Source organism: Hemitrygon akajei, chromosome 2 (genome assembly GCF_048418815.1).
Source record: "Hemitrygon akajei chromosome 2, sHemAka1.3, whole genome shotgun sequence".
Classification (NCBI taxonomy): Eukaryota; Metazoa; Chordata; class Chondrichthyes; order Myliobatiformes; family Dasyatidae; genus Hemitrygon; species Hemitrygon akajei.
The window spans coordinates 103,956,457-103,973,916 of record NC_133125.1 but is presented as its reverse complement, the minus strand read 5'-3'; the positions used below and the strand labels follow the sequence as shown (position 1 = coordinate 103,973,916).

The window sequence follows — 17,460 nt, the reverse complement described above, 5'->3', positions numbered from 1 at the left end:
TATCAATATTTAAGTAGTGTTTTGACAATCACATGTGCAAGCAAGGATTGTGGGGTATGAAGCTTGTGCAGTTTAATTGCAATCATGGTTGGTACAGACATTGTAGGTTGAAGTGCCCATTCCTGTGTTGCACTGTTCTATGTTCAATTCTGAACCAAATCTGTTACAGCAGGGTAGCGTAGTGGTTAGCACATGTTTTACAGTAGCAATGGCCTGGATTCAATTCCCACCACTGCCCGTAAGAAGTGTGTATGTTCTTCCTGTAACCACGTGGGGTTCCTCCGGGTGCTCCAGTTTTCTCCCACAGCCCAAATGTATAGGTAAATAGGTTAAAGTTTACAGTTGATAGGTTAATTGGCTATTGTCAATTGTCCCATTATTAGGCTAAGGTTAAGTCAGGGGTTGTTGGGCAGTTTGGCTCGAAGGGCCAAAAGAGCCAATTCCACACTGTATCTCAATAAACAACTTTAAAAATAAATAAAATCTGCTTCTATCATCATTTCAGGCAGTGGATTCTCAATCATAAAACAACCATTCTGTATGAAAATATTTTTCTCATGTTGCTACTGCTTTTTAACAAATTGTCTTAAACCGGTGCCACAATTGTCAAGAAAGTCAACTCCCATCAGTAACATTAAACACACCATTTTGTGGGATCAGCGTCTTGGACTTCTCTTTATTTCATGGGTGGGATGAATTATTAAACAAAAATGATTTACTACTGTTATCAAAATCATTAATGATTTTGAACTTCTCTATTCTGAGGAAAACACTCACAAATTTCTCTGGTTTCTCAACATGATTTGCTTTGGAAAACATGATATGAACTAATTACCAAAGGTGTTGTGTATTTAATATTTTAGTAATATTTGATTAATCTTGTATATATATTGTTTAATTAAGCTTCTTGTTCATTTAAATAATTAATTACAGGTTATATGTATAAATAGATAAATTGTATACGTCATCATGCTACCATGTGGTAAGTGCACAACTGGCTTAAAGTAAACATGAAGTTGTACACACATTTTGGACTCCCGTGCCTTTGCTTGAATGAGTTTAATGTTTTGAAGTTACAAAACATAACATGTTGCAGTTGGTTAAGGTCAAACAATTGAAACAGAGAACTCAGTGATTCTAGGTTTGTCCTGAAATGATTAACTTCTAGTGCAGTGACAATTGGGCAAAACATTTTACAAGTGAGTTTACATAAGGGGAAACTGCCTTCCCGGATTCCCATCAATGATCACAATACCTTACGATATTTACTGAAAGGTAGGAGGTAATTGTAATACTGGTGAAACTGAAATGATTCTCCACTCACTAGATCTACAGTTCCAGATCAATGGAGTGTGAAAATCCGTGACTAGAAATTCCTTGGTTCACTTACAAACAACAGAAGAGAAAATATAAGCGGAGTGCAGTCAATGGCAACTGGCCCTGACCCTTATTTTCCAAATGCTGATGGGTACACCAAGTCTTCAAGGATTTGAAAACATATCATTCAATGGCATGTGTCCTTGCAATTGTCTAGATGGCGCCAAGCCAGTGTTTGAGATGTTTTCTGGGAAAACATTCCACTGCTCTCAGCTTGCAAAAGAATCATTCATTTGGCAGTCATTATAATCATGATATATCTTTTTATTATGAGTGGGCTTTAATAAATTGAGAGGTGGAACTGTATGTCAAATGCCAAAGTATTTTTTCTGCATGTCACCTTGGGCACTCATGCCATATGTTTGCACCCATGCCTCTCATAATATATATTTCAATCAGGTCTCTCTTCAGCCTCCAACATTCCAAAGAAAACAGCTCAAGTTTGTCCAACCTCTCCTTAAAGCTGATACTCTCTAGTCCAGGAAGTGTGTGGGACTGAGGGGAAGTCAGGGCATATTTGAAGTGAACTCAGGGTGAACGGAGCTGTGGTGAACTACATATACCTGTCTGGACTGCTCCTGTGGCTCTTCTCACAGACCCCTGCTGACTGCTTCTGTGGCTCCTCCCACAGACCCCTGTATAAAGGCGATTGAGGCCTGATGCCCGGCCTCATTCTCCAGGATGTAGTGTTGTTCATTCTTCCAGTCAATAAAAGCCGATACCTCGCTTCTTACGTCTCAGAGTGAGTTATTGATGGTGCATCAGGAGCAGAGCATGTTAGAGTGGAAAAGTGACTGATTAGGGGCCTGTCCAATTAAACTGAGAGTGAGGTTTAATCGGTCTGATCACTGGGCTGATTTGGAAAGGTTGGTTATGAGCCAACATGTGGTGGTGGGTCCAGGCCCAGAACGCATCATTGTGACAAGTCTTAGAGCAAGGAACAATCCGATGTTTGGATGATTTAAACACCGGGCCAGATGGATTGAAAAGGCAGGGTGTCGGGACTAGAGGTGAGGTTTGGACCGGTTCTGTTCACTACTCTTCAGCATTTACTCTGCCCTTCGCTAAACTGAGGCTGAGGCTGTGGCCTGCTCCAGCTTCTCTAGGCTTCATTCCTGCAGGCTCTGCGATGTTTACTCCACTATGTGCTGAATTAAGGCTGAGGCTGTGGGCCTACTTCACCTACTCTGGCCTTTGTGTCTAAGGACTCATTTTCGTTCTAAGTGCTACTTGCTTACTTTTATTTTGTTTGTTTTCTCATTGCACATTGGTTGGTCTTTTTATGGGCTCATTTTGGTTTCTTGTTTGGTGGCTGACTGTAAGGAGACAAATCACAAAGTTGTATAATGTATACATACTTTGATAATAAATGTACTTTGAACTTTGATCATAGTGAAATTCTGCACTCTCTCTAAAACCTTCACATCCTTCCTGTAATGTGGCTACACCTGTAGAAGTAGGAAGTACTTGAATTAATTATCTAAGCGCAAGTGAGTAATTAGTTCTGCAGAGGAGATAGCACAGGTATTGTGTGCCTATTATTATAAAGTCAGTTGAAAAGAAGAACAAATGGAACATTTGGAAAACCATTGGTTAAGTTTTCATTAGGATGTATTACATTTCTTTTATCTTCTTGACTGCATTTTTTAAACTGTCATTTCTATTCTTAAATAAAAATTCAAAGTTAATACTTTTGGGCTAATACACTCTTATCCAAGTAATATCATCGTCAACCTCTGCAATTTCTCTGAAACTTCCACATCCTTCCTCTAATGTGACTAAGCTTGTAGAAATATTAAGTACGAATTAATTATCTGAGAGCAAATGAGTAATTTGGAAGAGAATACGAGAGAAAATTCAAAATAAAAAAATGTTTCATTGTGTTTTGGCTTACAATAAAATATTTGGAAGAAAATCAAACAGAAGATTTTTGAGTAATAGATATTTCCGTCAGAATAATGTAACAATGAAATGAAGCAGTGAATAGTCAAATCTTTGTTAAACTGTTTGGGTCTGATCAATCTGGAGAAGGGATCTCAAAGCCTTTTTTCTCCATTGTACTTGGGCCCAAATACTTCATTTTTAAATACAAAACTGCTGATGAACTCAGCAGGTCAAACAGCATCCTTGGGAGAAAGGGATTGTTGTCGTTTTTGATCAAGAGCAAGCTTCAGGACTGACAGTGGAGAAGAAAGAGTTACTGTAAAATGGGAATACGTGACTTCGGATACTTGAATCTGGAGTAAAAAGTACAACTGCTGGAGAGAATTCAGTGCGGTTATCTTAGTAGATTCAAGACATTTTCAGATGATAAAATATGGTCTGTGTGGATGACAACAAAGAGAAAAGCTTTCAACTGCATGAAGATATAAATGACTTGATCGATTGGTGAGAAAAGTGCCAAATGGAGCTCTCCCATGGAATTGGCAATTGCTAAGCAATTTATTATTGCCACATGTACTGAGATACATTGAAAATCTTTTGTGTATATGCTATCTTGATAGAATCTTCCATACATAAGTATGTCTACATAGTACAACAAGAAAAAAGACAGAATGCAGAGGATAGTGTTAGAGTTCCAGGGAAAGTACAATCTAGGTAGACAAATTACCGGTAAGTGAAAGGGCCATGGTGAGACAGACTGAGATCAAGAGTTTATCCTTATTGTATACTAGGTTTATTCAAGAGTCTTATAACAATGCGATATAAGCTGTCCTTAGGCCTGTGAATTTATACATAGAACTTAGAACAGTACAGCACAGGAAAAGCATTGTTGTGGTCCATAAAGTTTGTTCCTTTATTTATTGATTTCTTTGAGCCATGCCACCCCAGCAGCTCCACAATCCCGATCAATTCTAACCAAATCTTGGGACAATTTATAATGACCAATTATCCTACCTGGTATGTCTTTGGACTGTGGGAGGTAACTAGAACACCCTGAGAAAACCCACACATTATGGGGAGGATGTACAGAACAGGGCCAGAATTGAAATCTGAGAACCGATATTATGCTGAACCAATTAAATTAGTAATCAAATGGCCAACTGAACTAACCACTTCTGCCTACGCAATGTCCATATCATTCCAGTTTCTTCACATTAACATCACTTAAAAATTCCTAATGTATCTGTGTCTACCACCACCCCAGGCAATGCATTCCAGGCACTCACTACACTATGTAAAAAAAATTGTACTCACATCTCCTTTGAACTTATCCCCTCTCACCTTAAGTGCTTGTTTTCAATCTACTTCACCATGGCCCTGGCACTTACCAATTACTAATTCCATGGAAGAGCCCCATTTGACACTTTCTAATCGAGTGAACAAAGCTGTTATTAGACATTTATCCTTGGGAAAAAGATACAGTCTGTCTATTCTATCTTATAAACTTCTATCAGATATCCTTTTAGCCTCTGTCACTCCAGAGAAAACAACCCAAGTTTGTCCAATCTTTCATTATAGCGCATGTCCTCTAATCCAGGCAGCATCCTGGTAAACGTCTTCTGCACCCTTTCTAAAGCCTCAACATCCTTCCTACAATGGGGCAACAAGAACTATATAGAATATTCCAGATGTGGCCTAACTAGAGTTTTATAAAGTTGCAACATAACTTACTGACTTTTGAATTGAATGTTTCAACTAATAAAGGCAAGCCTGCCATGAGCCTTCTTAACCACCCTATCAATCTGTGTAGCCACTTCCAGGGAGCTATGAATCGGATCTCAAGATCCCTCTGCTCATCAGCACTGTTAAGAGTCTTGCCTTTAACAGTGTACTATCTCTTTGCATTTGACCTATCAAAGTGTAATACTTTACACTTGGCTAGGTTAAACTCCATCTGCCATTTCTTCACCCATATCTACAACTAATCTACATCCTGTTGTACTCTTTCTATGAATTTTCTATGCTATCCACAACACCAGCAATCTTCATATCATCTGCAAGCTTACTTACCTTTCCATCTACAATTTCATCCATACGTCACAAACTGCAGAGTGCCCAGTACAAATGCTTGTGGACCACCACTAATCATAGACCTTCAGCTAGAATAAGTCCCTTTAACGACTACTGTCTAGCTTCTATGGGCAACTCAGTTTTGAATCCAAACGGTCAATTCAACCTGGTTCCCATGCATCTTAATATTCTGGATGAGCCTCCCATAAGGAACCTTTTCAAACACCCTACTAGCCAACATCCATATCACTACCTTCATCAATCATCCTCATCGCCTCTTCAAAAAAATTGATCAAGTTAGTAAGATATGACTTGTCCCACACAATCATGCTGGCTCTTCCAAATTAGGCCATGGCTTTCCAAATACTCATAAATTCCATCCCCAAGAATTCTCTCCAGTAACTTCACTATCCCTGACGTGAGACTCACCGGTCTATAGATTTCAAGATTATCCCTGGATCCCCTCTTGAACAATGGAACAATATTAGCTAGTTGCCAGTCCTCCTGTACCTTGTCTGTGGCTACAGAGGATATGAAGATATTGGTCAAGGCCCCAGCAATCTCTTCATTTGCCAACACTGCCTCCTCATTTGTGCCCTAGAATTTTATCACTTTCAGCACTGATCTCCCTAACATCCACACCCTTATTCTTGGTAAGTACTGTTATAAAGTACTGATTAAGGACTTCACCCACATCCTCTGCATCTAAATTAATTACCCTCCCCCCTTCAGTGGTCCTAACCTCTCCCTAGTTATCTTCTTGCTCCTGATGTATGTGTAGAATGCCTTGGGATTCACTTTAATCCTACCTGCCAAAAAAAATTTAATGGCCCTGCCTGGCTTTCCAGATAGCCTTCTCGAGTTCTTTTCTAACTTCTTTATAATTCTCAAGGGCTCTATTTGATTCTAGCTTCCTAAGCTTTATGGACTTTTTCTTCTTGACTAAATTCATCACCTCTCTCAACATCCAAGGTTTCCTTACCCTGCTATCTCTGTCCTTCATTCTGACTGAAACACACCTGTCTTTACTCTGTGCAGTTGGTCTTTAAACACCCTTCACATGCCCTGCTCCAATTTAATACTCTGCTACAAGATCCATACATATCTATAGCTGTCTTAAAACCTAAGTTGTTGTGGTCTCTGTTACCTAACTGCTTACCCATTGAAAGGTTGGTCTCCTGACCAAGCTCATTAGCCAACACCAGGTCCAGTACAGCCCCTCTGGTTGTTGGACTACCTACATATTGATTTAAGAAATCCTCCTGGATGCACCTAACAAATTCTGCCCCATCTAAACCTTTTGTACTAAGAAGGCTGTAGATTATATTAGGGACATTGAAGTCCTCCATGACAATAACCCTATTGTTTTTACACCTTTCTTTAATCTGCTTGCATATCTGTTCCATAATGCATTATTTATGCAATTAATTGTGGCCAGAACAAAAATATTGTTTACTAGAACACAACGGGTGAGGTTCCATCTCATCTGCAATGCATACATAGCAGGAGGGGGTAAGATCCAGTTATTTTTCTTAATTATTGTCCAGACTCTCTATTCATCTTATTGGCTGCTGTCAGAAACATATTGTTCTGTACAATAAAGACTTATTTTATGTAACTGGCACAGTCCTTTCTCTGTCAGGGTATTTTTGCTGCCCTTCAAATTTGTTACAGATGTTTTTGAGAAGAAGCTGTGTGCATTTCTATTTAATATATGGAGGCTTTACAAGGAATTTTTCAGACCACATTTGTGGGCAGTTTTGGGCTCCATATCTGAGGTTCATAGGTCAAATTTAATGTCAGAGAAATGTATACAATATACATCCTGAAATGCTTTTTCTTCGCAAAACATCCACGAAAACAGAGAAGTTGCCCAAAGAATGAATGACAGTTAAACATGAGAACTCCAAAGTCTCCCCCAGCTCCCCCTCCCTCGGGTAAGTGGCAGCTAGCAACACCCCCCTCCCCCCACCGGCAAAACTAAAAGTGCACCCGCTACTGAGCACAAGCGTGAGCTAAATAATAGCAAACACAGACCAAAGTTACCCTAAAAGCTTTGCACTTTGTCCGAAATTTGACACACCACAGGTTCTCTCCCTGGCAAGGGAGAGGGAAGTGTCCCCCATTTTCACAGTGAATGGGAGACACAACAACAACCTGCTGGTTTATGATGTTAAAAGTCCATTTTGTTGCTTTTTACAAGAAAGGGTGTGTGCTGGCAATAGAGAGGGTTCAGAGGAGATTTACCACATAGAGGACTACAGAAAGGAGAAATAATTATCATCAGCTTCAGAAACCTTGGGAAGCTCACAAGTGTATCATCCAAAAAGTACTGTAGGAGCCATGTATCTATTTTCTGTCTGCTAGTATTGTATTTTGTGTTTGCGTGTTTTTATTATGTGTCACATGGGTTGGGGTGTGGCAGAAGCAAATAGGTATAGTTACGTATTAATACTTTGTCTTAGTTAGTTTAGTGTAGACGGGGTGAGCCGGGGAATAATTATTTTTGTTCTCTGCTTATTTACAATCTCCGCTTAATTACTGTACACTAATTTGAATGCTAATTACTCTTGTTTCATTATATCACTTATTTTGGTTTTGTTAGTTTTTTATTGCTATGAGATAATTTGTCTTTGGTGGTTTCATAATAAAGGATCAAACGTTCTTTTTCTGCACTTGGAACTCATTTATTTGGAAGTGTGTCAAACAATGTTGACTCCTGTACTCAGTCTCTCAACGGTTTGGGTTTGTTTTCAAGTATCTGCTACAATTATGATGTAACAACAGTAGCAGCTTACAGCATGTACAGATTAGTAGGGGCTCTTTGGGCCACCAAGATCAGGCCAACCTCTTTGTCCATGTACATTAACAAAAATCTAAGTATGGGATTATCGAATTTACTGCATGGAAACTGCATTTGCCTTAACTGAATGATGTTGGTGTTCTTATTACACTTTAGTCTCCTCCAAATCTATTTCTTCTAACCATTGATACTAGAAGTAGACCACAACACCATGAGATAATGACCCATTATTTCATCATGGCTGATCCATTTCCCTCTCAGCCCCTTCTCCTGCTTTCTCCCAGTTACCCTTTATACCCTGACTAATCAAGCATCTATCAACCTCTGCCTTAAATAGACTCCATGACCTGGCAGCTGACTATGGCAATAAATTCCACAGATTCACCACCATCTAGCGAAAGAAATTCCTCCTCATCTCCATTCTAAATGGATATCCCTCTATTCCAAGGCTGTGTCCTCTGGTCCTAGACTTCCCCTCCATAGAAAACATCCTCTTCACACCCACGCTATCAAGGCCATCCAACGTTCAATAGTAGCTAGCTTTCTATACTATTTCCTTTGGTTATTCAGTGCAGATGTTTTTTGTTTGAGTTGGCATTACGGATTGTTGTATGTTATTTCTGAATCTGCAATCTGTGACGCTGCAAGCAAGTTTTTCTTAGAGTCATAGAGCAGTTCATGCTGATCTGTTTTTCTGCCTAGTCTTATCTACCTGAACCTGGCCTCTAGCCTCCATACCCCTCTCATCCATGTACTTACCCAAACTTCTTTTAAATTTTCCAATTAAACCCGCTTCAATCTTCTCTGGTGGCAGCTCATTCCATACTTTCACCACCCTCTCAGTAACCCCTCAGGTTATCCTTTTCACCCTAAATTTATGGCCTCTGGTAATAGTCTCACCCAACCTCAGAGGAAACAGTTTGCATGTATTTACCCTATCTATATCGCCCATAATTTTGTATACATTTATAAGACCTCCTCTCCTCCTCCAAGCTCCAAGAACTGAAGTCCTAACCTATTCAGCTTTTTCCAATAACTCAGGTCCTCTAGTCCTGGCAACATCCTTGTAATTTTTTTTCAGCATTGTACCTATACTTTGCCTCTCAAAGTCCAACCGTCTCCCCGTCATGAGAGGTGGAAACAGGTAAGGCTGGCCAACAGAGCTCTGGTGAAGTTGTACATGCCAATCCCCTGTATAGTGGATACAATGCATTGCAGAAGCTTTGATGAACTCCCACCATACCATTGACTTTGGACAATGGAGATAGGCATTCATTAGCTCCATTGGGAGCTAAGGACCCAAGAAGAAGTACCTATACCTCATCGTACTTGTGCAGATGACAATGAACTTGACTTGACAACTTGACTTGGCACAGGGATGGTGTGTTGAAGGGTCTGTTATTTTGCACTATTAGAAACATAGAAAACCTACAGCACAATACAGGCCTTTTGGCCCACAAGGTTGTGCCGAACAGGTCCCTACCCTAAAAATTAATAGGCTTACCTATAGCCCTCTATTTTTCTAAGATCCATGTACCTATCCAAAAGTATCTTAAAAGACCCTATCGTATCCGCCTCCACCACCTTTGCCGGCAGTCCATTCCACGCACTCACCACTCTGAGTAAAAAACTTACCCCTGACATCTCCTCTGTACCTACTCCCCAGCACCTTAAACCTGTGCCCTCTTGTGGCAACCATTTCAGCCCTGGGAAAAAGCCTCTGACTATCCACACGATCAATGCCTGTCATCATCTTATACACCTCTATCAGGTCACCTCTGATCCTCCGTCGCTCCAAGGAAAAAAGGCCAAGTTCACTCAACCTATCCTCATAAGGCATGCTCCCCAATCCAGGCAACATCCTTGTAAATCTCCTCTGCACCCTTTTTATGGTTTCCATGTCCTTCCTGTAGTGAGGCGACCAAAACTGAGCACAGTACTCCACGTGGGGTCTGACCAGGGTCCTACATAGCTGCAACATTACCACTCGGCTCCTAAATTCAATTCCATGATTGATGAAAGCCAATACACCATATGCCTTCTTAACCACTGAGTCAATCTGCGCAGCTGCTTTGAACGTCCTATGGACTCAGACCCCAAGATCCCTCTGATCCTCCACACTGCCAAGAGTCTGACCATTAATACTATATTCTGCCATCATATATGACCTACCAAAATGAATCACTTCACACTTGTCTGGGTTGAACTCCATCTGCCACTTCTCAGCCCAATTTTGCATCCTATCAATGTCCTGCTATAAACTCTGACAGCCATCCACACTATCCACAACACCTCCAGCCCATGTTCTATGTACAAGTTTCATAAACCATTTACTCGATAATCATAATCTGATATATCCATGAGGTGCAGTTCCTATAACTAAACCCTGTACCAAAAAAAGGCAGTAATTTTATTGGCGGCTTCTCCTCTCCTTCCACCCATTGGACAGAAGGTACGAAAGCCTGAATGCACCTATCACCAGGACAGCTTCTATCCCGCTGTTATAAGACTATTAAAGAGACTTCTTATACGATTAGATGGACTTCTCACCTCACAACCTTCATTGTCATGGCCTTGCACCTTATTGTCCAGCTGCACTGCACTTTCTCTGCAATTTTAATACTATATTCGGCATTCAGTTATTGCCTGTTCCTCGTACTGTCTCGATGTTTGGATGTGATGGATGGATGGATGGCAAGTAAAGCAAGCTTTTCACTGTACCTTGTTACATGTGATAATACTGAACCAATGATCAATTTACCATATCAGCTATTTCAATTAGAGTCAGCACAGTACCAATAATCTGTATAATGACGTGATATTCCATCTCATGTACACATTCGTTCTTACCTATTTTTTGAGCTTCTTTCAACTGTTTATACGTTGCCAGATTGCCACCCTCATTTTTGCAGAGCAGTTTAGCTTCTTTCTGGGTGAGCTGGTATTTTCCTTTACGTGATTCTCTGTGATAAACACCGGCTGCTTGTTCTGCAATTACATTAAAAATATATATCAGTTTCTAGCACTTCTTTCAGACTACTTCTATTATTATGTCATTGACAAATCTCGTCTTCCAATCTTGGCTTTAGTTCATATATCTTCCTCCAAGAGGATCACAACCTTGTCTTGGTTTGGAGGCTTGCATGCCTCAATGACCGTGAGAGCTATGACGGCTGGAGTCAGGGCCTTGTGCTTTGGCTATTGGTAGGGGCACCCATGACAAACAGGTCAAAGGGTAGAGGCCAGACTAACAGTGGTCCACCCCTGGTACAAGGGGTCAGATCAGAGTTAACAACTTTGTCTGGTTAAAAAACAAAATTGTCATGGAAACAGCGATGAAGAATCCTTCTATATTTGTCTGCAATTGTATTCCTGAGTCTCCACCTAGGACTTGCATGGCTGACAGTAGTGAAAATGAGAGGAAGCTATCAAAGTACATTTATTGCCAAATTATATATGCAGTTTACAAAGCTGAAATTCGTCTTCCCCACAGGCAGTCATGAAACATAGGAAACCATGGAAGCCATTTAAAGAAAAACATCAAACCCCACCCTACCAGCATCCTGAACACCACCAGGACCAAGACTGATTGCCGAGAACAGACAGAGATGGAGGACCTTCGTTGCTGCCCTGAACACTGGCAGTGTAATGGGCTGTAAGTCAAATATATACATTTCAATCCCTACATTTGACTTGCTATTATACTGTTGTGATGTGAAGCAGGAACATTTCTCACAGTGAACAATGTTCACACGAGAACATAAACAAATGACAGAAGTTGAAAACAAAGTTAGACTAACGATTGTGATTTTTAAAAAATCCATTTAGGGATCTGCATTCAATGTCCATTCTGAACTTCCCTTGGAGAAAGTAATAGTAAGTCACTGCCTTAATAACCTGTAGCCCTTCTGGTATGTTTACCCCCACCGTGTTGTTGAATAGGGAGTTTATTAGCGAAACAGAGCAGAGTAGGCCCACGTAGACCTTCAAGCCAGTTCACCCCAGCAACCCTGAAAACCCCAATTTAACTCTAACCTAAACAAGGGACAACTTACAGCAACCAGTTAGTCTTCCCAGTACACCCTTGGACTGTGGGAGGAAACCGGAGCACCCCGAGAAAACCCACACTTTATATGCAGAGGACGTATGGAGATCCCTTATAGAGTGGCACCAGAATTAAGCTCCAAACTCCAGAATGCCCTGAGCTTCCAGGATTTAGATCCATTAAAAAAGAGAACTAGTAATATCTCCTTCCAGTTCAGAATGGCATGCTGCTCAGAAGGAAACCTGCATGGTTGTATTGCTTCCACGCCCCTGCCGTCCTTGCTCTTCTTGGAGGTGGGTCATGGATTTGTGAGGTACTGGTGGAACAGCATGGGTGGGTAACTGTGGTACGTATTTTAGATGGTATTCACTTGAGCTGCATCATGATAGTGCTGGCAGGAATTAATATAGTGGATGGGATGCCAGTCAAATGGGCCGCTTTGCCCTGGATGGTGAAGAGCATCTTGAGAGTTGTTCTTGCTGGCTCACCTAGGGAAAAAGTCCCTGAACTTTTTTCTGATCTATGCTCTTTATTCAGTGGAAAGACCTTGCAGTGTCATTCACCACAGGATACCCAATCCCCGGCTTGCTCATGTTGCTAAGGCACTTATATTTCGGTGAATTTTAGTTTTTGATTAATGGTGACCCCCAGGATAGAAACATAGAAAACCTACAGCACAATACAGGCCCTTCGGCCCACAAAGTTGTGCCGAACATGTCCCTACCTTAGAAATTACTAGGCTTGCCTATGGCCCTCTGTTTCACTAAGCTCCATGTACCTATCCAAAAGTCTCTTAAAAGACCCTATTGTATCCACCTCCACCTCCACCACCGTTGCCAGCAGCCCATTCCATGCACTGACCACTATCCGCATAAAAAACTTACCCCTGATATTGATAGAGGGAGGCAAAACCATAAAATGTCAAGAGGAGTTATTATACCCTCTTGTAGATGCCTGGCTTAACAGCCCAGGTCTTAATATTGTTGCTGGAAGTTGAGATACGTATGGAATTGAACACTATGGAGTCAGTTTAATCTTGTGAGGGAAGAAATATCATTGATGAAGCAGATGAAGATGGTTAAGTCCAGGACACTGCCCTGTGGAACTTTTACAATGATATCCTAAGGAGGGATGCTTTATTAGATCTTGACACATTGACTATTGTAAAAGAAGAGCAGTGACTAATTTGTTTACTGCAAACTTTTCTTGTATTTTTAACTAGATGTAAAATTTCATTGCTGTTTTGGTTGACATTTTTCACAAATAATTTCTTCTCACTGACATTTGCTTTCATCTTTATTTGATGAAAAATTGATATTTGTTTAAAAATATCCACTTCCTTCTCTGTGAAATGTAAACTTGCATTTGCCTTCAAAGTTTAAATCTCCACTTATTCCAAGGCAGTTAAAAACAGCCCCTTCCAGGCTGTAATGTGAAAAACCATCCAAAGTTGCAGCTGGAAAGTGCATTAGTAGACACTTTGTAAGTCCAGCACCCAATGTAACACCGCCATCGCCCCACTCATCACCCGCTGGTTCTGAAAAGTGTAGGGTATTCAACACTCAAGAAAGAAATAATTTAATACATAGTGATTTAAAAATCTTTAAAAAAGGGTTAATGGGTTGGATTTTTCTGTATTGAAACATTTGTACTTAGAAAGGAATATCTTTTTAATACAGGATTGAAACATTATTTTTTCCATATGGCCCAAAGATAGAGTTCAAGACAGCAGTATTCACCACAGAGAAATGAAATTTATATCTGTATGTTGACTGAGTGAGTACTGTAAATCACAGTTATATCAGATGTTTATTAATGTGCACTTTCCAAGTGTGGTTTTGGAAATTTATAGCTATTTCAGCATACAAGGAGATGTTTCATATATGATATGAACCAAAAAAACACTGATTTAAGTCTTTATCTACTTTCCTTTTAAATCAAGGAAGGAAATATTTGCCTTTTTAAAACTCTCTCTTTGAGCATGGAGTTATTGATGGTATATTGCATTGTCATTACCTCCCTAACAGCCACACACTTCCCATCAGTCCCTCTGCTAACCTCCACATGCACAGTTAAGCCTTTGTAAAATTATGTTCATTATAAATGGGGTGGCACTGTAGCGTAGTGCCTAGCACAAAGCTTTACCGTACAGGCAACTCGGGTTCAATTCCTGCCGCTGCTTGTAAGGAGTTTGTATGTTCTCCCCGTGACTGTGTGGGTTTCCTCCCACAGTCCAAAGATATACCAGCTGATAGGTTAACTCGTCATTGTAAATTGTCCCATGATTAGGCTAGGGTAATATTGGGGGTATCCCAATGATTAAATAAATAAATCACTTCCTCTTTTGGCCAAATTACATATTGTATATAAAGAAGACCCATGTTAAGTTTAAATTATTATGTTAAGTACAACTAGTAGTCTGGCAAGTGATGTCTAACAATTTATACATTAATACAACAGTATGTTTTGCAGTTTGTTCTGACAATGAAATCATAAAGTATGTTCAGAATCTGAACAGGTTGAAGTATTTATCAAATAAGTAATATGAATTTAATTGCCGAATTAAAACCCAATTTCTGATCATGGACTCCAGAGAGAAATGAGTATTCTTAAATGTAAGTGAAAAGCACAAAAGAACGATTGTGGACTTACCTAACCAAATTGAGTTGTGCAGCACTCCGTTTTTCACACCCCAGCTGACTGTCTCATGCCACAGCAAAATAATGAACAAGACAGACGGAGACATGACTGCAGTTGTACCTCTCAGCTCGAGATTCTCTGTATGAATGGTGTTACTGTAAGAGATAGAGCAGATATAGCTGCTAGTAGACCACACTGTGTTTCAACATCTGGTTACCAAATGTTTTTACTTCCTAAAGGCTTAATGGCTCTGAGATCATTGTGGTTGCAGGAATTCCATTCATTGTTACTGGACAGCATACTAATTGATTCTCGCTGTATGATGACTTCCTCGACTATGTTACGTACTATAGCTTATTTCTTTCACTTTTTGATTAAATTGCTTGTGGATTTTGGGGTATAAGAAAATAATCACATTTGTGTTTTTGTTAACCTACAAGTACAGATATTTTTTATGGATTGTGTCAGCGTAACCCAAGTAGAGCCTGGTATCCTGGGGGTGTGGGGGAGGGTAGAGAATGGGTTCTAATTATGCTTGGGGATTTTGTTGTTTCCTCCAAGAGGACAACACCTTGTCATAGGGTTTGGAGGCTTGTGTGTCTTAACGACCCAGAGAGCTGCAGTATGTTAGCTAGAGGCAGGGTTTTGTTCTGTGACTCTTGGTATGGTCACCTATGCTAAACAGGTCAAAGAGTAGCGGCCAGGCTAAGAGTGATCCTCCTGTCCTACAGGATAGGGGTTCAACTCAGGGCTAACATCCCTGAGTGGTAAAAAAAAAGTTGTTATGGAAACAGCAATAAAGAATCTTTCTATATCTGCGACAGTAGTCCTGAAAGTCCACCGGGACTTGCATGTCTGACGGTAGTGAAAACCGAGAGGGAGCTACTGGCACGATGAAGGAAGCCCTAAGACCAAGACCAAAACTGGATTTGATGGCCAAGGACGCACAGAGAACTTTCATTGCTGCCCTAAATGTCAGCAGCATAACAGGCACCCTCTCTAATTTGCTATTTCTGATGTTATTTTTATTCATCAAACAAATGAAAAAATATTACGTTGCTAAATTTCTGGCCCATTTTTCCTGTTGGTCCAGATCCCTCTGCAAGCTTTGAAAGCCTTCCTCACTGTCCACAGAGCCTCCAATCTTAGTGTCATCAGCAAACTTGCTGATCCAATTTACCACATTATCATCTAGATCATTGATATAGACAACAAACAACAATGGTCCCAGCACAGATCCCTGAGGCACACCACTAGTCACAGGCCTCCAGTCTGAGAAGCAATCATCCACTACCACTCTGTCTTCTCCCACACAGCCAATTTCAAATCCAGTTTACAACCTGTCCATGGATACCTAGTGTCTGAACCTTCTGAACTAACTTCCCATGTGGGACCTTGTCAAATGCCTTTCTAAAGTCCATGTATACAACACCCACTGCCTTTACTTCATCTACTTTCTTGGTAACCTCCTCGAGAAACGCTACAAGATTCGTTAAACATGATCTACCACGCACAAAGCCATGCTGGCTATCCTTAATCAGCTTGGCTGTCCAAATACTTGTATATCCGATTTCTCAGAACATCTTCCAACAATTTGCCTATGACTGATCTCAGGCTCACCGGCGTGTAATTACCTAGTTTACTTTTGGAGCCTTTTTTAAACAACGAGACAACATGAGCTACCCTCCAGTCCTCTGGCACCGCACCTGTGGCTAAGGACGTTTTAAATATTTCTACCCGGGCCCCTACAATTTCTGCATAGTCTCTCTCAAGGTCCAAGGAAATGTCATGTCAGGCCCAGGGGATTTATTTACCTTTATTCGCCGAAAGGCTGCATCAAGCACATCCTCCTCTTCAATCTCTATATGTTCCATGACACGACTGCTTGTTTCCCTTCCTTCCATATATGCTATGCCAGTTTCCTGAGTAAATACTGATGCAAAAAACTCTTTAGGATCTCCCCCATCTCATGAGGCTCCACACATAGACGACCACTCTGATCTTCTAGGGGACCAATTTTGTCCCTTACTATCATTTTACTCCTAATATACTTGTAGAAACCCTTCAGGTTTACCTTCACATTATCTGCCAAATTAACCTCATGTTTTCTTTTTGCCTTCCTGATTTCCTTCTTTAGTATTTTCTAACATTTTCTATTTAACCTCATTTGTTCCTTGTTGCCTATACCTGCTATACACCTCTCTCTTTTTCTTAACTAGATCGCCAATATCCCTTGAAAACCAAGGTTCCCTATGCCTGTTAACTTTGCCTTTAATCCTGGCAAACTCTGCACTCTCAAAATTTCGCCTTTGAAGGCCTTCCACTTACTGAACACATCCTTGCCAGAAAACAACTTATCCCAATCCACTCTTCCTAGATCCCTTCTCATTTGCACAAAATTGGCCTTTCTCCAATTTAGAACCTTAACTCGAGAACCAGACCTATCCTTATCCATAATTAACTTGAAACTAATGACATTATGTTCACTGGACCCAAAATGTTCACCTACACATACTTCTGTCACCTGACCTGTCTGGTTCCCTAATAGGAGATGAAGTATTGCATCCTCTCTCGTAGATACCTCTATATATTGATTTAGAAAATCTTCCTGAACACATCTGACAAACTCCAAGCCATCTAG

General features: G+C 40.5%; 1 protein-coding gene across 1 annotated transcript in view; it reads right to left on the bottom strand.

Annotated features, from left to right (window-relative positions):
• Positions 1-15,043, bottom strand: part of tnfaip6 (tumor necrosis factor, alpha-induced protein 6) — a 51,562-nt gene extending 36,519 nt beyond the window's left edge. Inside the window, exons 1-2 of the mRNA XM_073026363.1 lie at positions 14,832-15,043; positions 10,985-11,122 (exon numbers count right to left, since the gene is read on the bottom strand). Of these exons, the coding sequence (XP_072882464.1) occupies positions 10,985-11,122; positions 14,832-14,925 (232 nt within the window). The 5' untranslated portion in view covers positions 14,926-15,043. The remainder of the gene's footprint in view (positions 1-10,984; positions 11,123-14,831) is intronic.
• Between the last annotated feature and the right edge of the window lie 2,417 nt (positions 15,044-17,460).